Genomic DNA, 22184 nt, shown 5'->3' on the forward strand with positions numbered 1-22184 from the left:
CTTTCTATTCGGCAAAGTTATTATAAATAATACAATAGTCTGCACTGTAAATGTTTATCACGTTACCATTTACTTCCCATCTCAGCATAATTATGTGTGTCATTTAAAATGTTTACAGTAGCAATAACATTAACCTCAAGATACAACTATAATAACTAACAATGAAACTTTTTTTTATTTTAATTCAAGCTAACAGATTATCCAAAGGGGCTCTGTATAACTGTCTGTCGTTTTGAACTTCTTCCTTCATTTTTCTTTTGCAAGTAAGAAATGCATCCATTTAAAACACCGAAAACATATTAAACCACCCGCTATTGCTGTTACTAAAATGCAGCCGCGGTAATAAATAAAACACAAACCGTCAAAGTATTGTGTTGACTATTTATGTTTACCAGAGCATTTATACTTCTAAAAAATACATGAACACTGTGCTTCACTGATACGACAAGCTGAAAACAGCAAAGATCATGAGCAGCACAGAGTGTTGGCACAATCGCCAGACTTCCACTCTATCAAAATCACGTATGCGTACAGATGGAAAATGTGGACGTAATAAGATTGTGTATCTTTTTTTTCATCTCATGTTCACTTTGAGCTGCTAAACAAAGAATAAATAATACATAGTGGTTTAGAGAATCTATAATACCGTTAAAAAATCAATTCAAGATCATATTTTCTTTTAATTTTTATTTGTGAGTTTGAGTCGTCCTGCGTACCCCCTATGACCCTTAGAAGTACCCCCAGGGCTATGCGTACACCCAGTTAAAAACCACTGTCTTAGAACATAGCAAATAAAAAAGATTTAAAAATAAATACTAGACAAACTCAATGAAGTAGTGATAACATTAATTGGCAATTTAAAAAAAATGTGATTGCCATTCTTTTACCTCCATAAAATGACTGAATTATTATTTACGTATTTTCTAAATAAAAAAAAAATTGCATTTCAAAAAAAGATTTCTGGAGGGCAACAGATGACAATTTTAAGGCTGAATAAGAGCAGAAGGCGAGGGTTTATTGGCAGGTCAATAGCTAAAACAATTTTAAAGAAAAACACAGCTGCCAGGTGGAAGATTAAATGAATTGCATAGGAGGATTAGCATGTGTAAAAGTTGAAGAAAAATAGGGAAAGCAACGGCTGACCTTAGTTAAATTATAGAAGGTCAAGATACATTTCAGTTGAACTGTATGTATTGTAATATAGGAAATGTGCTTAAAAGGGTGAGGGGGCTCATAGCTGTTCAGATTAATCGAGAGAATTGCAAAGAGCTGGCGAGTTGTGGGGGGGTGGGGTTCAGTCACCTGGTAGGCAATGACAGCTGGCAAATCTGAGGCAACCTGGAGATCAGAGAGACAACTGGTGGTCTATTGGTGAGGATCAGTGAGATTACAGGTCTATTTAAGGGTTAACTGGCAGGTCTTCTAAACACTGCTGTGGAATGCTAGCCGACTAATAGTTAAAAAGTACAAGACTGGAAATATGGCAGGGATTACTATATCACGTACTTAACTATTTAAGAGATTTTAGAGAAGAAGCATTTTCAACATGACTAGTCTTGGTCAGAATTGATCTTTTTTATTTTGGATTAAATAGTAAAACTGTAAGAGTAAGGCAATATATATATATATATATATATATATATATATATATATATATATATATATATATATATATATATATATATATATATATATATATATATATATATATATATATTAGTTTAAGCATGCCAAAAATACATTTAAGTCATGCATTTTCTAGCACATACTGTAATGACTTATGAATATCAATCAATCAACCAATCAATCCTTTAACCAGGTAAGTCAGTTGAGAACAGATTCTCATTTTCAATGGCAACCTGGCCAAGAGGCTCACAAAACAGCAACAGATTTAATACAAAATACAAACAGAGATGACAAGACAGTATCCAAAAATAAAGACAAACATTACTGAGTAACAGGAGGTACTGCAGAGCAAAAATAGTACAGTTTAATAACTAAAAGTATCCACAAGCAGCAAGTCTACATTTCAGTATGAAAACAGATCTACACTGTTGTAAATACTCGTTCGATACAGTATTTGTAAATGTTCGACACCTTGTTGAAACAGCAGAAGACTAGACTATAGAATAAGAACAGGATCCCATTTGTTTTTCCACCAACTGCCTTGGCATATGTCAAGTTCCAATACCATACAAGCGTTACTCTCACAGCTTGATTAAATGGATGTAAATAAACAACAACACACTGTTATTTTCCAGCTGACTAGGAACATGCCTTTAGAGAGAATTATTAATTGCTCTCCCACTGGGGCTGCGGACTATTTTTGTGAAGACTTGGTAAAATGATCATCTTGATTTTAAAACTGGTGCCAAGCTGAAGGAAGGTCAGTCCATGTGCAGTATATCCTGCTTATTCCACATATATAACCACTAAATCCCCCCCAACAGGCAATGCACTTAGCCAACTAGGTCAAAGTTCATTATACTGAAGTACATCATTTTATCAAATATGGAAATTAATGTAATTTTATACACAACATTATCAGTAATGAAAACTAAAAAATTTATTTAAATGTAATTTAAAGGGGTCCCAGAGTGGCTCATCCAGTTAAAGCACTGCCTCTGGGAGCGCAGGATGAGTCATACAGCTTGGAAGGCAGCGGTTCGCGTCCAGACTGTGCAAAGAGTCCGAACTTTGCTGGGGACTCCGAAGGGGGGCGTCACATTGGCTCCGACGCTCCCAGGGTGGGGGATGGGAAACCAGCAGGGACTCTTTCTCCTCATCGCACAACAGCGTACCCTACTGGCCAGACACCGAGCACATACAGAGTGGATAAAAAGCAGGGCTGGTCTTTGTTCTCCGGGATCGGTAGCCTGCCCACCTCCGCTCTGGATTGCTCGGCGTAAATGCGATTCTGGTTTGTGAAATCGGAGGACACTCACACACCCTCAGAGTGTCTGTGCTGTGTGGGGACCCGCTGCGGTGAGGAGGAAAAACACAATTGGACATTCCAAATTGGGGGAAATATAAATAAAAATAATAATAATTGGTCATTCTAAATTTAAAAAAAAGAAAGAATTATGTAATTTAAGTAATCTTCCAAGACTAGAGAAATAACTTTTAATGTTGCTAACTACAGCTGGGTTTGCAAACAAAGCAATACATCATGTTAAGTAATAGTTTCAAGTGTATACTGTCGTTTGGATAGTCCAGACTGTGACATGCAATATCAATGGCACGAGACAAGCTCTAATATTCTTCCCTCTACTCTACACATTCAGCAGCTTCAGACCAGTGTAAACACTCTATGGAGAATCCAATTCAAGACACACTCACAGTATAAACAAATATCCTACAACAGTATTTTTGTAAGGTGCATGAGTTTACTTCTAAACTTGCTTAATTACAGGTTATGTTCAAAGAAGCCTGAACATGTGGGTGTGCGTACAATACAATATATATATTCATACTGGACTGGAAACTAGTAGCTTTGCTTTCTTACAAATCCTTCACCTGGAATTCTGCATTTAGGTCTGCAGAATGTTGCGTGTATTTACTTACTAACAAGATAACTTTACTAACCATTCTTGCAAGTCCAGAACAAACTTGCAGGCACAGGGAGGGAAGGACAATCACTGGAATGGCATGCTCTTCGAGTGCCCAGAATGTCTTTCAGGCAGAGGAAACACAACTGGCTTCCAAGCATAGAAAGGTTGCAATACAGCCATCAAATAGTGAGATCAGTGTGATGAATAAATGTAGAAATAGGGTAACTGATTATACTTACCTCAGAGGCTAAGCCAATTCAATTACTTTATAACAAATAGATATACAGCACAGTACAAGCGCTAGTGTTGACCCCAATAAAAAAATGGCAAGGCACCACAATGAAGGGCGTTTAGTGCTGGCTGTGTGTTCTGGAACACTATTATCATTACTATTTGTTTGTCTTACGAAACACAGTTGCCTCTATCCATCAACTCACCCTGGTACAGGCGTATCACTGCCGGTTGTGCAGCGGAGGTTATGACACCATCAGGCAGCTCTCTTAGAAACAGTTTCAAGAGGCTGGCGACCGAGCACACATCTCCATCCTGAACGAGGTCCACATCCTCCCCGCTCTCGTACCTCTGACGCAGCTGATCCACCACTTTCACATTTCCATTCACCCGGAACAGACCTTCCTGCTGAAGCCCTGCAATTAAAAATGTAGCGTGCATCCTGATCAATGGCATTCAGGAGCTTGCAGAATGATAAACAATTACCACTCATGGCAATCTCACACCACCAGCATTTAAGAGAAATATAATTGGCAGGATATTATTACAAAACATTATTCTTTAAATCTTTAGGCTACACAGGTGTGTGTGTGTGTGTGTGTGTGTGTGTGTGTGTGCGCAGAATTGTTGTTACTTATTTATTTATTTATTTTATTTATTAAAAAAGATCAATTTGTATCTCTTTCTATACACTAAGTTTTTCCAATAATATAACAGCAAGAGAACATTCAAAAGAGGAGATACAATGTCTATGAGATACAAATGGCAAAATCACAAGTTTTTACAAAGGAGAATACGGACAACATGCACCACATGTCGACCTGTTCCTATCCTTTATCATTAGAGAGGCAGAAGTTTTAAAGGGACTAGGAGATCTTAAAATAAACAAATCCCCTGGGCCAGATGAGATCCTCCCAATAGTACTCAAAGAAATGAAAGAAGTTATTTACAAACCGCTAACCAAGATCATGCAACAGTCTCTTTACAAAGAGAATTGACTGGAGAATTGCAAACGTAATACCGATCCACAAAATGGGAAACAAAACCGAACCAGGTAACTACAGACCAATAAGCCTGACTTCTATTATATGGAAACTATAATAAGATCCAAAATGGAAAATTACCTATATGGTAACAGTATCCTGGGAGACAGTCAGCATGGTTTTAGAAAAGGGAGATCGTATCTAACTAACCTGCTTGACTTTTATGAGAATGTAACATTGACAATGGATAATTGCAAAGCATACGACATGGTTTATTTAGATTTCCAGAAAGCTTTTGACAGAGTCACGCATAAAAGATTAATTCTCAAAAATGAACGCAGTAGGGATTCAAGGAAATGCATGCACATGGATTAGAGAGTGGTTAACATGTAGAAAACAGAAAGTACTGATTAGAGGAGAAACCTCAAAATGGAGCGAGGTAACCAGTGGTGTACCACTGGGATCAGTATTAGGTCCTCTGCTCTTCCTAATCTACAATAATGATTTAGATTCTGGTATAATGAGCAAACCTGGTACATTTGCAGATGACACAAAAATAGGAGGAGTGGCAAACACCGTTGCAGCAGCAAAGGTCATTCAAAATGATCTAGACAGCATTCAGAACTGGGCAGATGCATGGCAAATGACATTTAATAGAGGAAAGTGTAAAGTATTGCATGCGGGCAATAAAAATGTGCATTATAAATAAAATATGGGAGATACTGAAATTGAAGAAGGAATCTATGAAAAAGACCTAGGAGTTTATGCTGACTCAGACAATGTGGGGAAGCTATAAAAAAGGCCAACAAGATGCTCGGATATATTGTGAGAAGTGTTGAATTTAAATCAAGGGAAGTAATGTTAAAACTTTACAATGCATTAGTAAGACTTCATCTAGAATACTGTGTTCAGTTCTGGTCACCTTGCTACAAAAAAGATATTGCTGCTCTAGAAAGACTGCAAAGAAGCGTGACCAGAATTATTCTGGGTTAAAAAGGCATGTCATATGCAGACAGGCTTAAGAACTGAATCTATTCAGTCTTGAACAAAGATTACGCGGTGATCTGATTCAAGCATTCAAAATTCCAAAAGGTATTAACAATGTCGACCCAAGGGACTTTTTCAACCTGAAAAAAGAAACAAGGACCAGTGGTCACAAATGGAGATTAGATAAAGTGGCATTCAGGACAGAAAATAGGAAGCACTTTTTTTCACACTGAGAATTGTGAGGGTCTGGAACCAACTCCCCAGTAATTTTGTTGAAGCTGACACCCTGGGATCCTTCAAGAAGCTCCTTGATGAGATTCTGGGATCAATAAGCTACTGACAACCAAATGAGCAAGATGGGCCAAATGGCCTCCTATCGTTTGTAAACTTTCTTATGTTCTTATGTGTATTTAGGTGCAAAAAGATGTTTTATTAGCAAAAGCAGAGAACAGAGCTTGTTATTTCACTATTTTGAAGAGTCTAGTCACTTTAATTGCTGATTCAGAAACATTCATTAAAAAAAAAAAACGCATAAAAATGAATTTTATCAAACTGAAAATATTCACAGGGTGCTCTCTCTACGTAACACAACAGAAAAATATTAGAAATGCTACACTGCCCCCTTATGTTACTTCTGGTAACCAGTAGCAATTATAATAATACCTTCATTCTCACATCTTCAGTCATCAGTCCAAACATACAGTACGAGAAGTCATACCTGACTGACCAGTCATAGTCTTTCTGGTTTTTGCTCACCTTAAGGGTTAGGGTATAGTGAGGTTACAATACTTGATATGTGGAGAATGAAGCACAAAAGTACAGCAGAATGTAAAAGCTATCAAACTGCGAGACAGTGCCACCTAGTGGTAAGACTGTGGGAGAATGGAGTTACTGCTTACTGTGTCACTTCAGCTCATTGGGTCAAATTTACTTAAATGTTGCATTTGAACCATTTTTTCTAAATAGAAAAAATAATAACTTGGTATGTTAACACAAGGGCCCATATGTACTGTATTTTTATTGAATTGCATCTTTTGATTATCAGTTTGTTTTAGGAGCATACATAAACAAGTAAATACGTTAGCATATCTACAAAAATAAATGAAAAATGTCTTCAGCAGTAATAAGTTTGTAGTCTCTACAGCCAAAGTGCAGGGACTATTTTGCACTGGCAGAAGGATACATTCAATAAAACTTTATTTAAATTTTTAAATCTCAGATAATACCAACTATCAGTGCAGTGGTAACCAGGAAAAGCACAGGTAAATAATCTACAATGTTTTTTTCATAATTGAATAAGCTATTCTCTAAATGTATGTAAAAGTGTTATTGTGATATACACATAGACTGACAGACGGACAGCTTCCGTATAGCCCACAGATTCTGAAACTAAAGAATGTTCTAGACCATAGCAAGTTTCATCACAAATGGATAACCAGTACCCTATATATATAGTTTGAGAAAAAGGAAAACTGCTGTGTACCAAAATGATCAAAAAGAAAAGGATATTTCAGGTACTTAAAAAGGTAGAATAATTGATTACAAATCAATTATCAGGACGTTTCGGACTACAAGTCCTTCATCGGCAGAATACAAAAATACAGTGCTTTAAGAAGTTGATGAAAAACAAACAAGTAGTCTTTTAAACAAAATTCCAGAATGTTGATGATGATGATGATGATAATGATGACCTCAAAATAGAATGTTCATTCCAAATGGCTCCAAAGTGCCTAGTTTGAAAATAAGTTCACATTCCTTTTGTTTCCTGACAGCATTAGTTCCATAGCATTGAACCATCCCACAAATTGTGGTGTCTTCTATAGTGTGGACATTTCTGTTAAAATGTCTAGCGACAGGAAAGGTAGAGGTGTTAATTCATATACTTCTCAGATGTTCCACGAAGCGATCAGCCAAGCATCGTTTTGTTTCACCAATATATAGCTTGTTACATTTGATGCAGCCAATGCAATATACTATTCCTTTACTAATGCAAGTAAAAGTATCATGGATAGTAAATGAGGATTTTGCTCCATTAACTACTGTGTTGCTATGAATGTATTTACGAGTTGCACAGTGTGATCTATTGCATGGAAACGTACCCTTAAGACTGTCCAGATTGGGTCGAATGTTACTGTGGACCAGATGCTCTCTTAGATTTTTGTCTCTTCTGTAAGACATTAGAGGAGGGTATTGAAAATAGGAGCTGTAGAAGGATCATCTTGAAGAATGCTAAAATTTCTTTGTATGATGTGTTGTATTTTTTTGGTCATTGGATGATATGTAAGAACAAGGGGAATACGATTGTTGGTATTCTCTGTTTTGGTTTTGTACAAGGCATCCTTTCTGTTTATTGTCGATACTCTTAACTGAGCTTCTCTAAGTATAGTGTCTGGAAAACCACAGTTTCTGAAAAATGCACACATGTCATTTGTTTTATTAAAAAAATCACTATCATCACTGCAAATGCGTCTCGGTCTTAGTAATTGGGAGTATGGAATGAAGTTGCGACAAGCTTTGGGATGTGAGGAGTCGTATCTTAGATATGAATGAGAGTCTGTTTCTTTGTAGAAAAGTGTAGTATTGATGGTACAATTAGAAACTGTGATGGTAATGTCTAAGAAAGAAATTTGTTTAGAAATGTTCCATGTATACTTTAGAGCTGGATGAGACTGGTCAATAAAATGTATGAAATCCATTAAATCTTCATTAGTGTTATCTGAGATGCCAAATATGTTGTTAATGTACCTAAGATACAACATTGGTGTATGTCCCTTGTACTGTTAGAAAACTCCTATTTTCAATAACACACCTCTAATGTCATACAAAAGAGACAAAAATCTAAGAGAGCATCTGGTCCACAGTAACATTCGACCCAATCTGGACAGTCTTAAGGGTACGTTTCCATGCAATAGATCACGCTGTGCAACTCGTAAATACATTCACAGCAACACAGTAGTTAATGGAGCAAAATCCTCATTTACTATCCATGATACTTTTACTTGCATTAGTAAAGGAATAGTATATTGCATTGGCTGCATCAAATGTAACAAGCTATATATTGGTGAAACAAAACGATGCTTGGCTGATCGCTTCGTGGAACATCTGAGAAGTATATGAATTAACACCTCTACCTTTCCTGTCGCTAGACATTTTAACAGAAATGTCCACACTATAGAAGACACCACAATTTGTGGGATGGTTCAATGCTATGGAACTAATGCTGTCAGGAAACAAAAGGAATGTGAACTTATTTTCAAACTAGGCACTTTGGAGCCATTTGGAATGAACATTCTATTCTGAGATCATCATCATCATCATCATCATCATCATCATCATCATCAACATTCTGGAATTTTGTTTAACAGACTATTTGTTTGTTTTTTATCAAAATCTTAAAGCACTGTTTTTTCGTATTCAGCCGATGAAGGACTTGTAGTCCGAAACTTCCTGATAATTGATTTGTAATCAATTATTCTACCTTTTTAAGTACCTGAAATATCCTTTTCTTTTTTTCTTATATATATATATATATATATATATATATATATATATATATATATATATATATATGTTACTCCAAAGAGTGACATACATACACAAAGTTTGCTAGAAAAACTACAAGTTTCAATAACATTTCTCATTTCTTTTCATGGCCTTTACAGAATACAAATTTCAGTTGGTTCAATTCAAATAATATAAATGGATGTTTTGTTGCCGCTGCTTCTGGTCTATGTACATTCTTCTCCTCTGGTTGGTTGCATCTCCTGCACTGGCTGCTGTCACCATTCCCACCCCCTGCGTGGCTGTGCATCTGATGCACAATATTTATAAATGCATCTCGACAATTCCTGTCATACCTTTCTCTCCAAATGTGTCCATGTATGACGGTATCATCTCTTCTGCTGTGACCTGCATTGTTTTAAATTGTTTCTTAACATGGGCCCAGTAGTTCACGTTGTCCAGCTGTAAACTGCAGTCAGTTTGATAAGTGCGGGTATTCTATAATGCAAATAACGTCTTTCTCACCACTGTAAAGCGGTAGCACAAATCTGGTAGCCATTCCTCCTTACCCCGCATAACAAAGGATGATTAAAAATAAAATAAAATACAGCACTGTCACCTGATACTGTTGCAGGTCTTGTGAGGAAGGTTCTGCGTGATTTAAAGGCAGACTCATTTGTGCTGTGTCATGATGAAAATGGCCAGTAATATTTTAGATTAAAATGTAATGAACAAACCAAGAATTACAAGAAGGATATCTAATCAAATAAAGAAAAACTGCACTTCAATGTAAATGTTCAACATTTATAAAACGCTTTTTTTTTTATTTAATGCATTTCTGGTTTTATTAAAAAAATAAAGTTATATGGAACTATTTTTTCTTTTCAGTTTTAGGCAGAAGGATTAAAAAACGTTTTACTTATTTTTTTTTTCAATTTACTAAGATAACCTATTTTATAAGCGCAATAAGGCACTTCAGTGTGTGTGTGATATACTCTAATTACTCTAATATCACCCGTGGCATGATGATATTAGAGTATATCACACACCCTGTCGTGCCTTATTGCTTACATACTGCAGCACAAATAGGCTGTCCTACAACACTGTTATCATTCCCACTGTATAACTGTACCTACCATGTTCCATCAAATATTCCACCATGCTCTTCACCAGGCTTGGAATGCCATCGTGTATTAGCCCTTGCTGCTGAAGGTCCAGTAGAGAAATGCCAAATGCTTTCCTGGACCCTAGGCCTTTCTGCTTGATCAGTGGCTGCTGGACAATCTTCTTCATATCCTCTTTGAGTCGCACTGCGCTTGTGTTGTGCTGCATAGAGCAAAGAAGTGGGGAACAGTCAACCACTTTGACCACAAGTGAATCCATGAGAAACAGATGAGATATTCACTACACTGTAACACCACAATATAGTGTATTAATAGCTGCAGGTGTGAAGTCCATACCGAGGTCTTTTCTCAATGGGAAACTCTACTTTCTTTAAAAGCAAAAGGGGAGGGATGTGAGCTGTGCTCCTGTAACTAGGAAATGGGAGCTGGTATGTTTATATTGCTATAGTAATCGGTGTAACCAAGGAGCTTGACTGAATGCATGCGTGCTGCCAAACCATTTTAAATGGAACTACCTAGGTCTGCATAGAAGTGCATCTCACAGAATAAGACTACAGACCATTGGAAATATGTTTTTCTTTGTTTTGTTTTTTTGTTGTTGTGATAGAAAGTATGGCTTTGTTAGAATTGCCATGAGGAATACACAAAACATTTACTGCAAATTAAGAATAAGTTCCTTGATATTGAACATGGCTCAGAAATAATGCGAAATTGCAGTGGTTAAATGCTTTTAGAACTGGGATCAGGATACAGTATGCAATATAATGAAGACATTCTACAGCAATCTGACTGACTTAAAACCTAAGCTTCTCTGAATACATTACCATCTAAAGCGTATGCTTTAAACACATATCACTAATCAAAAGTAGATTTACAAGTTGTTACAATCCAGCAATTATAAACTCTGCACAACTGAATCACATTTCACCCCAACTTATCCTACAACGCAACTACTTTTCCCCAAAATGTAAGTTTAAAATAATAAAGATTTATGAAATGCAAAAACAGGGACTGGGAAAAGAGTGGACTGTAAAGACTAGTTCCCCTACTACATTCACCAGCATTGCTGTAATCTATATTAGGTTAGTTGGCATGGTGGACACAATACTTTGGTTTCACAGGCTTTGAGAACCATCACGCTAATAGCTCTAGTGTGTAGAAATAAAATGACACACAAAAGAAAAAGTCTAACAAGTTTGTAACAGGTTACAACAAGGATATCTGACTGTATTGCCAGACACTGATGACACATAGTGGGACAGCTTAAACTAGATTAATATCATCCCTTGCGGATCCTGTTTCACACAGGGTGGTTAAAAAGCCACTTGGCCACTTTTGCACTGCTGTTACAGAATAGAAATGAAGGTTGCAATCCACCAAGCAGTGTTGTTTAAAAATGTAGAATTCTGCAGTTTTTCTGCACAAGCATTTTTAATTACCATGGTATACTAATTGTTAAAGGTTACGTCTGCAGGTTAAGTCCATTTAAAATCCTAATATTGCAGCACTTCTTTAATACCCACTTTTAGCAGCATACTGTCTTACGGCTCTCTTCACTGAAGATGAACTGAATGTGCTGTGGAGATTACTTGAGCTCTTTGCACACTGACATGCTTGACTGAGCAGATGTCACCTAACATTGATTCCTCCAAAAGACATATCTGAAACTTAAAGTTTGTATTATTGGTCTGTGGGCATCTTGAGTGATATTAAATAACTGAAAAAAATAAAGTTAAAAAGTGTTAGATGTAGACTGACAGGCCTAGTGCTGCAAGAACTAATTATTCAGACTGAGTTCTCCACAAAAATCAGGTGCTGACAATCAGGTACAGGTCATTGGTGTTGTTTGGGCTAATTTACCATTGACAGTTAATCAACTGAAGAAGCAGCTGCTTGGATTTGTGGTGATGGTTTTGTCTTGAACTCTAGAAAACAGCAATCCACACAAATCCAAGCAGCTATTTCTTCACTTGTTTCACATATAACTTGGGAGGCTGTGTGGTCCAGTGGTCAAAGAAACGGTCTTGTAACCAGGAGGTCCCTGGTTCAAATCCCACCTCAGCCAACTGACTCATTGTGTGACCCTGAGCAAGTCACTTAACCTCCTTGTGCTCCGTCTTTCGGGTGAGACGTAGTTGTAAGTGACTCTGCAGCTGATGCATAGTGCACACCCTAGTCTCTGTAAGTCTGCTAAATAAACAAATAATAATAATAATAATAATAATAATAATAAATTAGCCCAATCAACCCCACTGACCTTCACCCGTGGAAAGCTTGATCAGAATAATCAGTCTGTGCAGCACTAACAGACTTAGCGTCTATCTGTATGACATATCCTATTACTCAAGAGCAAAGCTATGCATCATTTCTGTCAGACTTACAACTAAAAAATAAAGTTTTTTTATTCTATTAAATGGAAGTAAATAGTCTGTATATTTATATTTACAAATGATCAAATAATTTAGTTTTAATTTCAGCCATGAAATACGCTTAAAAAAAATCAGGAATAAGGAAAATTGCAAATCATAGCGGCGAGAGATTTTCTTCTGTGGTGCAAATATAGATTTGCTGAGTGCTGCCGACTTCTTGAGACAGACAGTGTTGACCGTGACACGGTTCAGTTTGTATTAACAATATACACAATAGTGTTATTTTTAAATTTTATAAATTATATTTATTTCAGTTTTACGCTAAAATATTGAGTTACCACAGCTAATATTTGATTCAATGTCAGATCTTTTCAACAACTCTGAAACTGCCGGTTGATGCTGGTCTCTGAGGGTCCGGGTCTATCCATCTTTCACTAGACTTTTCACTTTACGCAATGCCAAGTCCATATACCACCATGAATTGGGCGGGAATGGCAGACATAAGGCGACTTAATTGGATAATTTATTAGACATACTACTTTCTTAAATTCATTGGTTCTCATTTCATTTTCTGTTATCTGATTGTCCAAATTATTGTGGGTAATAATTAAAATTACAACACCTACTAAAGTCAAATAAGAACATATACTAAATATTTGAAACGTGTACTAAACAACGCATTTTTGACAAGAATGGCCTTCCGTCAGACTTGATTTGGACCAATCAGAATACATAAAATAATAAGTGTTTTAAATCCATGTAAATTAACTGCGCATTTTTTTACGCAGGAGCTGGTAATTTTACAGTATCGAGTCCCTTGTAATGACTTCGTGTTCACAGAGTAATTACAAGAATATCTAATCGACTTCGGGATAACATCGAGAATAAGGAAATTAGAAAATACCGCGGCAAAAGATTATTTTCTTCTCTCATGCAAATATAGATTTGCTCAATGCTGCCGATTTAGGGTTACCAGGCATCTCAGGAAAAATGGGATTGTCAGTTATTCAGCCCAGATTTTCTTGTCCTGGTCGGAAACATTACAATTGTAAAATGATTCCAGTTTTTCTACTGTACAAAACTATAGCAGTATGATTGTTAAGGCCATTCAAAAATAAAAGCAACAATTTTATGGTTGATGTGTTTCACAATCTGTTTAATTTCCTGTACAGTCTTTTTTTCTATTTTAGTCAGATGACAATAAAAAGAAAATAATTAATTGTTACGATCTGCAATAATTACACCCAATGTTTAACTGTTAAATGACGACGAGGTTATATACAGTTATTTTAACTCTTGAATTGGTGAATTGAAGAAAAAATGTCCAGATTTTTCAATCTGGAAATCTGTTAATCGGCGACTTCTTAAGACATATCATGTTGACTGACACGATTCAGTTACCCAAACGTTTTTGTGTTTTCAATTTCAAATGTAAGTCGACTTTTATTAATTGGTTAATTGATTACACATACTATTTTCTTTAAAATAATTTTCTCTCTCTTTCATTTTCAGTGATCCGATTTGCCAAATTAGTAATAATTAGAATTACAACAATTACAATTAAATTCAAATTAATACGTGTACTAATGAACGCGTTTGACCGAATGGCCTTTTCTGAGTCGGACATCTGTCATTTCTTTTACTACACGTTGTACTGACATGGCAGAACTGAATTACTGCGCTCTGTTGAAAAAACAGCCACACGAGAGGCTTTTGTTGTTGTCATGGTTTGTTCTAATAAAAGCAAAAAAACAAAATCTATTTAATTAGGAGAGTTTTTTTAAAGAATAACTTAATCTATGGGTTGTGCTGTTAAAATAAACACATTTCGTACATAAAAGTAAAAAGAGGTTTAAAAAAAAATGCTTGTTTGAGCTGTCTGCGATAGGAAGAGTACTAGATGACCGATACTGAAAAAGCAAATGATTCAATAACTCAAGGCATCGTAATTACAAAAAAATAAAAAATAAATAAATAAATAATAATCTGTACTGCCCTACTTTTCATGTAAAATAAGCAGTCTGTACTTACACAGTTGGCTAAGGCTCCTGCCCCCATTCTTTCGGGAAGAGTTTGCACAAACTGTTGAAGCTGCTGGCCCAGAAACATTTAACTAAAAACCAAGAACATTCCAACAGTCTATCCCACCGATGACAAAGTGTGGATACTGGAAAAGGTAACATCCAACCATGAGGTCATTTGTCTGAGAAGGTCTCTGCAGAGGGTTTGAGTTTGCTGTTTTGATTTGCAACCCATGTCATTAGTCCCTTTCAGACTGAAATCTGAGCTGTGTGCTCCTATTGGCTGGATTTCTTGATCATGTGATCAAGAGTGAAGAAACATCCTTAAACAACTTTTTTTTTTCACGGTGTCTAAAATGAGGAAGTTCTTTGTGTTTCTCAGCACCAAAAATACATACATAATCATCTCAAAAACATGAAAATCTCTGGTGTTCTATGAGACTTCAGTTTTTTTGTGTTTTGTCCTGTACTGCACAATTAATAAAGACCATTATAATATTTTGGCCATGTGAGAGTGATAGTGGATATAGATAAAAATCAGAAAAACAATGCTTGTAAGGTCCTACTAGTTTAAAGGTTTTTTAAAAAAAATTAAAATAAATAAATAAATAAAAACTACTGCCTGCATTTTCACTCTGTTGACAATTATACCTAAAATGAAATACAAAGCGAGGCACTTATGTACATTTCAACAGAATTGCTTCTTTAGAATTGTTTTCACTGTGATAACAGTATTGAGACCTGTTCACAATTGATATTCAAATTAAATTGGGACAGTAAATGACATTCTGGGTTTATTACTAGTTTTGATACACTTTGCTTTTTTATGCACTCAAATAATGGGAAACAAATTGGCACTGGAACAAATAAAACTGGTTAATTGTGTGGAATACAGCTATTGTATTACTGGGCTGTAGAGACTGAGACAGAGATTGTGTTCCGGCAGGTTTCTTATACAATACAGAGTCCATAAAAGTCCAACAATAAAAAATGAAGGCGAGTAAAATAAATAAATAAATAAAATAAAACCACCATGAGATCCTTCACGTTCGTCCAACAAAAACTGCATTGTTCACTTGTATTTTTAAACGACAGGTAGTTTGCTGCTGTTTTATTTATTTGTTTATGTTTTGTTTAAATTAACATGAGTGCACTGTTTTTAGAAAATAATTGAATGTTTTCAAACTCTTTACAGAATTTGAAGTGAACATATACCAATCAGCGGTGAACTAATGAACAATATTGTAGCGGTGGGTGTAGGACTGTGAGCCCAGCGTTCAGCATGTTCACCGAGTACAACACGCCATCGACACCGGGGACGCAGCACCGCTATCAAGCTGTGGCCCAGCTGCTACAGGAGGCTGTGGAAAAGATCCTCAGCGAGATGCGGGAGGCTGGTCGAGCCGTCCGACAGTCCGTGGGCTGTGCCGGTCGTTATGGTCCCCAAGAAGGATGGACACTGGAGGTTCTGTGTGGACAACCGGCGGCTGAATGAAGTGATCCGCAAGGACTCTTATCCCTTTCCCTGCATCGATGAGTCTCTGGACTTGGTGACTGGCTCAGGCTGGTTTAGCTTGCTGGACTTAAAAAGCGGCTAATGGGAGCCTGGCCAAAGACTGCCTTCTCCACCGGCTGGGGGCTGTGGCCGTTTCGAGTCATGCCATTCGGGCTGTGTAATGCGCCTGCTACCTTTGAGCGGCTGATGGAGAAGGCGCTGAATGGATTCCACCACCACGCTAGCTGGTGTTCTTGGACGACTTACTGGTACACAGGCCAATGTTCCCCGAGGCTCTACGCTCCCTACGTGAGGTGTTGGAGCGAGTAGTGGCGGCTGGTCTGAAACTGCATCCGGACAAGTGCGGTAGGTCACCTTCCTGGGACAGCGAGTAGGTGGGGAGGCATCCACACTGAGCCCGACAAGATCAGCGCTGTCCGGGACTGGCCCGTTTCGTCCAACCAACTGTGAGGGTTCGTGGGGTTTGCCTCCTATTACTGCTGCTTCGTCGCCCAGTTGGTCACTAATCGCTGCACCCTTAAACCGGTTGCTGACTCAGGCACCTGTACTTCTACCTGATCCAACTCTCCCGTTCCTACTTGACACAGGTCCCGGCAATGAAGGGATCACAGCTGTCATGTCACAGCACGGTGCAGACAGAGAGTGGGTAGTGGCTTATTTCAGCCAGTCCCTGAACAAGGCAGAGCGGTGGTGCTGCATCACCTGACAGGAGTTGCCTGCAGTTGTCCCGGCAATCCACCGTTTCCATCACTATCTGTATGGATTGCCCTTCATCATCCGCATGGATTATGCTGCGTTGTAGTGGCTGCTGTTATTTCAGGAACCAGAGGGGCAGGTGGCACACTGGATCGAGCAGCTACAACCCTTCAATTACCGAATACAGCACAGAGTCGGGACTCACCACAACAACGCAGACGTGCTGGTTGTTAGCGAGCAAAGCAGGGTTAGGGACTGAGAACGGCACCAGAAGGTGCGGGAGAGCCAGGTGACTGCCGCAATCTGTAGTGAGCTGACCGTGGTCACAGCAGTGGAGTGGAGGCGACAGCAGGACCAGGATGCTTATCTACAGCGAGTGCTGTGCTGGCTGGAGGAACACTGGAAGCCGCTGTGGGACAGTATAGTCCTGCAGTTGCCAGCGACAAAGGCACTGTGGGCGTAGTGGAGCAGTTTGGCCATCAGGGACGGGGTACTACAGCAGTGGTGGAAGGAGCCAGCAGACCGGGAGGTGAGGTGGCAGATCGTAGTACCACACAGTAGGACCCTCAGACTCACCTTTGCCCGGGACTTCCACATTTGCCAGCTGGCACCTTTGCCAAGGTGAGTCCCACTGGCAGCCCGCAGCCACTGTCTGCGGTTGGGGGCACACCACTGGCTGTCCCTTTTTGTCGGCCACAATGCCACAGACGTCTGCCTTGATGCCTCCAGGACTTTGTTTGTCTCCTCAGGGATGAGGAGAACTAAGGGTGGGCTATGTAGCGGCGGGGGCAGACGGACCATCTTTGTCTGTGGCTGTATTGCATTCAGGAACTGTTAACTTGAGGGGCTTGATTGCTTGCACCATGCGACAGGGTGCTGGGACTTGGCGCTGGATCAGGCAGCCTACACAGGGTCACCAAGTGCAGTTCACGTGAACCCCATGTGGCTGTACAGTACTCTGATTGGGTGAGGAATGTTATAATATGTTGCATTGTTGTTAGTGAGCATCACATAATTGTAACTTTGTATTTTCTGTGTCTGGGTCTGAGGGGGGATAAAAGAGGGTGCATCAGGTGTGTGAGTGTGTGTGGATTCAGAGTGGAGAATCGTGTGCTGTGAGCTGTGTTACTTTCTGTGAACCTGTTGCTGCAAATAAAGAACCTGCTGGCTATAGAACCGTGCTCTGTTGTCAAGACTGCCTTACTTTTCCGTTAGTAATTTCATCCAGTGCTACAATATAATGATGTACCTTACTGTAAATGAATGTTTCTCTGTCATTTCCATTTCATCTATTTTGTTTTTGTTTTGTTGTTTTGTTTTTCTATTTTCATTCTCCTAATACACCTCCTGATCATACACCCGATAGCTCGACGGGGGTGTCCCTCCACGATGTAACGGTAACAACATAAACAGGCATGCACCCAAACCTGCATGGGTTTCTTTTTCTTTCAGTAGATATAAGTGAACTCGCCTAAAGTCATGTGACACATTGAGGGGTAGCAAGTGAGGCAGCGCCGCCCGAAGGACAAAGGCAGATCATTCATGTTTATTTTTTGACGTCCCTATCAAATATTTATGTTTCATGTCCAACATAAAACAAAATAAGTCTACACAAGCCTGATTTTCAATATTCAATTTAAGAACTACAAGAATCCATAAGCTAACCACGAAGTTACCTTAATGCAGCAAACCTCTTTCTGAAGGACAGCGCGAGTATGAAATACCTGTGGTATGTACCACACACTTTTGTCCCTACACATGGCATATTATGTAATTTTTCCCCCCAAACAATATCAATCCTGCTGACATGTGCATGTGTACTGTAATATAGCTACATTTACCGGTAGCAAGTCAGTTTCAGTCACAATGGGCAAGCGCATATGAGTTATTCATAGAGGGTCAAGAGTGGGTGCTTAGGTGACAAGTGCTTCCTTATGCTAGATGCTCAAATCACAGGCATTAATACAGAGTTCCAACTCCCAATTCTTCTGGAGCAGTAAGAGAATGTAATGATTGTGGAATAGTTATAATTTCCTCTCAAACAATTTGTAAGAATCTGAAAACACTAACAGTATACTACATCAACATTTTACAGTCCTCTGCAACCACCATCTTTCTTGTAAGTCACCAGCTTGCTTTAAATCGATTAGTAGATGTTTTTTGGGCCACTTACTGTAGCCTTGTGTGTGGTTCAGGGGGCAACATCCCAATTTAAACCTTAAGTCATTCCCTTGTTCTTTGTCTTGCGTTTTTTGTTTTCTACCATCATCCCCTCCTCCACTATGCCACTCCATCTCTGCAATGGTCTCCCCAACCTTAGAGGCCCAGGAAGGTTCTCCACAAGCTTGAGGGGTCCCCCAGCCAATCTATCCTAACTCTTTTTCCTTCCCCTTGGGGGAAGTATCTGTTGCTTCCCAGCCTTTGAGGCTGATCAGTTTTGTCTCACCTCTGCGAGGCGAGCCCAGGAGAATCCCTGTACTCATCCTTAACTCACAAAAGCACTTCTCTCCTATGCAGCCCTTGCTCCTGTCTTGTGAACCAGACTTTAAAAGTGCCTTGGATACCCATGGTCATCCATGCTCTGTCTCTGATCTGAGTCCATGTTCATTTTGTCTATGGTTTGTTCATGTTTCATTGACATGAGTGACCATAAAAATCTACATTATTATCGCCTACATGCATAGAGGTTTAGCCTACATTCATGGAGACCCGTGTTTACTGCCAGATTAGAATAGCAATGATTAATTGAAAATCATTTACTGGAAATAATACAAAAAGTCTATATAGAAGTTCTGAAAACTTGTATTGCTGAAAAAAACTCTTTTTTTTAATTCCAGAAAACATTTTAATCCTCACGTCATTCAGTCGACACAAAATATCGCACACAATATGTATTGAGTGAGTTGGAGAAGATGGTGGCTCAGCTGATTAGGCTGAGGGGGTCATTTACAAAGTACCTCCCATTTAACTCAATGGAAGACAGATATGTCTTTACTCATATATAATCATAAACATTGTAAAATGCAATATACAATAGAGGCAGCAATATATTTTCTAAGTTTCAGATTAGCCATTAGGGGGTAGATTTTCAAAGGCACCTAAGGACTTTATACAGGTGTAACTCAGCTTTTTAGACATTTGGACGGGGGTCTAGTGTAAGAGCGATTTTCCAAAGCATCTAAATTCCCACATTCATGTCCTTAGATGCCCTGCCCCGTCTAGCGATGTCTAGTCAGGTTTTAGCTCATTACCATATTCACATGTGATTTTCAAACATTTAGACTATCTAAACAGTCATTTAGGCATCTAAAGTTAGACCTGCTCCAATGGCGTGTAGAGCACGTCTACAGAAAGGTGCCTGCTGCTGTCATTTGCAAGAACACAGTGGAAAGCTGAGCGTGGAAAGAGATGAGAGTTGACAAGAGAGAGACAGGTGTATTGTAATGGTTGTAATGTTTGTGAACATTATTTACATTTATCTTAAACAAATATCAAGTCAGAATCATGTATTGATTGCTGAAAAATAATTAGGTTCGTGTGTACATAGTTCATCCCTTAGGAAAAAAAATCTATAGTATTACTATAAAATCCTATAGGATTTCTATAGTGACTTATAGCATTCCTATAATATCCTATAGTATTTGTATAGTATTTTTGTTTGTACTACTTCGTTCTGTAGTGTTGTATAATATTTACTATAGAATTTTATAGTATTTCTCTATACTATAGTATGTCCCAATTAACTAAATTTTACTATAAGATTCCTAGTAGTAAAACCATAGAATTCTTGTCATAAGGGATTATACGTTAATTTATGTTCCCCAAATTCGCATTTTCTGTGTTTTCTCAGCACTTCATCACATTCATTTTTGGAGTTTACCCAAAATTACATTCATGTTTTTACTACAAGAAATAAACGTGGAAAAATCAGAACAGTACCATGTTGATAATGTGATCAAGAAGCATGAAAATGTCCTCAAGCAAAGTCTGAGCAATAACAGACATTCAAAAGGTTTTAAGTAAATTATCAAGCAGTATTTATGTATTGCTACGGGGTTCAGCATACCAAAAAGTTTTCATTCAAATTAAGTTGCACTATAACACATTTATTTTCTCTGTACCTTTTGCATGGGGAAAAAAAATACTGTACTTTAAAAATTCAATAGTGTGCCAATGCAAGGCCTGATGCTTTTTAAATACATGGAGAATATCATAAATGAAAAGGTGAGATATTTATCTAATAACAAAACAAAGTCGTCTCAATTAAGAGAGTCATTACTAAATGAAAAACAAATTCCATATTTATTTTGTTTTTCTGAGGCTGCATCTGGCTACCTTTTGAGCAGAGCATTCGCCTTTCTCATCTGACACTTTTATTTTGACTGTAGTGGGTCTGTCAGCTCCCTGTCCTTCTTCAGCGGGAGAGGCGGGCACTGCACTTTGAGTCGCAATGTCTAAAACCTAGATGAAACGCATCACTCCCATTGATCTGCATACATTGTAATATACATTGTAATATGCAAAAGTAATTTACATAGACAGCTAAATGACTAATGTCTATTATTTGAAAATGACTCCCTTCTCTTGACTTCTAACATAAAGCTCATATAATTACCACACTATGCTCATAGAAGAAAAGCAACAGATTTGGCCCCTAGATCACAGAATTTATTTCGTATTTATTTTGTACATGAAAATTAGTTCATCTTTCATGCACAATAGTTCCTAATACCACATAAAACAGCAATGAAAAGGCAATGCCCACACCAAGTAGGGAACTCACAGGAACATTTCACAGCAATTCTTCATCATGTTTTATTGATCTTTAATACACTATCTAGATCTTCAAGCAGTCAAAAAACATTTGACATATTCATTAATTTAAAGCACAGGGAGATTTACATCATAATTTCAAGGAGTGTTCTTTTCATGAATGAATTTCCTAATGATGTCTTCAGTCCAGTCTATAAAGGCTGACACTCTGGTAAAAACAGAGGGTTTTTTGTCCACCACGCACCCACGCGGCCCGAAACTGACAACTCCATGGACCTTCCAGACAGCTTTATTACTCTCTGATTGGCAGACAAGAGGTCCCCCAGAATCACCCTGGATCAGTAGAATGAAAAGTGTTATGGTTTAGTCATCCATATTTTGAACACTTATTTCGACTTATCTACCAGACACACTGTTTCAGCCCCACTGTGT

General features: G+C 38.1%; 2 protein-coding genes across 6 annotated transcripts in view; both read right to left on the minus strand.

Moving 5' to 3' along the window:
- LOC117421280 (protein FAM13A-like) overlaps positions 1 to 15014 on the minus strand; it is an 82171-nt gene extending 67157 nt beyond the window's left edge. For all 3 annotated transcript variants that reach the window (XM_034921655.2, XM_034921653.2, XM_034921646.2), the window contains exons 1-3: positions 14778 to 15014; positions 10390 to 10579; positions 3989 to 4198 (exon numbers count right to left, since the gene is read on the minus strand). In XM_034921655.2, the coding sequence (XP_034777546.2) occupies positions 3989 to 4198; positions 10390 to 10579; positions 14778 to 14855 (478 nt within the window). In that variant the 5' untranslated portion in view covers positions 14856 to 15014. The remainder of the gene's footprint in view (positions 1 to 3988; positions 4199 to 10389; positions 10580 to 14777) is intronic.
- Positions 15015 to 19823: 4809 nt separating this feature from the next.
- Positions 19824 to 22184, minus strand: part of zgc:154142 (uncharacterized protein LOC555481 homolog) — a 53642-nt gene continuing 51281 nt past the window's right edge. For all 3 annotated transcript variants that reach the window (XM_059028173.1, XM_034034983.3, XM_034921658.2), the window contains one exon: positions 19824 to 22085. In XM_059028173.1, coding sequence (XP_058884156.1) covers positions 21891 to 22085 — 195 coding nt within the window. In that variant the 3' untranslated portion in view covers positions 19824 to 21890. The remainder of the gene's footprint in view (positions 22086 to 22184) is intronic.

This window comes from Acipenser ruthenus, chromosome 1, assembly GCF_902713425.1.
Source record: "Acipenser ruthenus chromosome 1, fAciRut3.2 maternal haplotype, whole genome shotgun sequence".
Classification (NCBI taxonomy): domain Eukaryota; kingdom Metazoa; phylum Chordata; class Actinopteri; order Acipenseriformes; family Acipenseridae; genus Acipenser; species Acipenser ruthenus.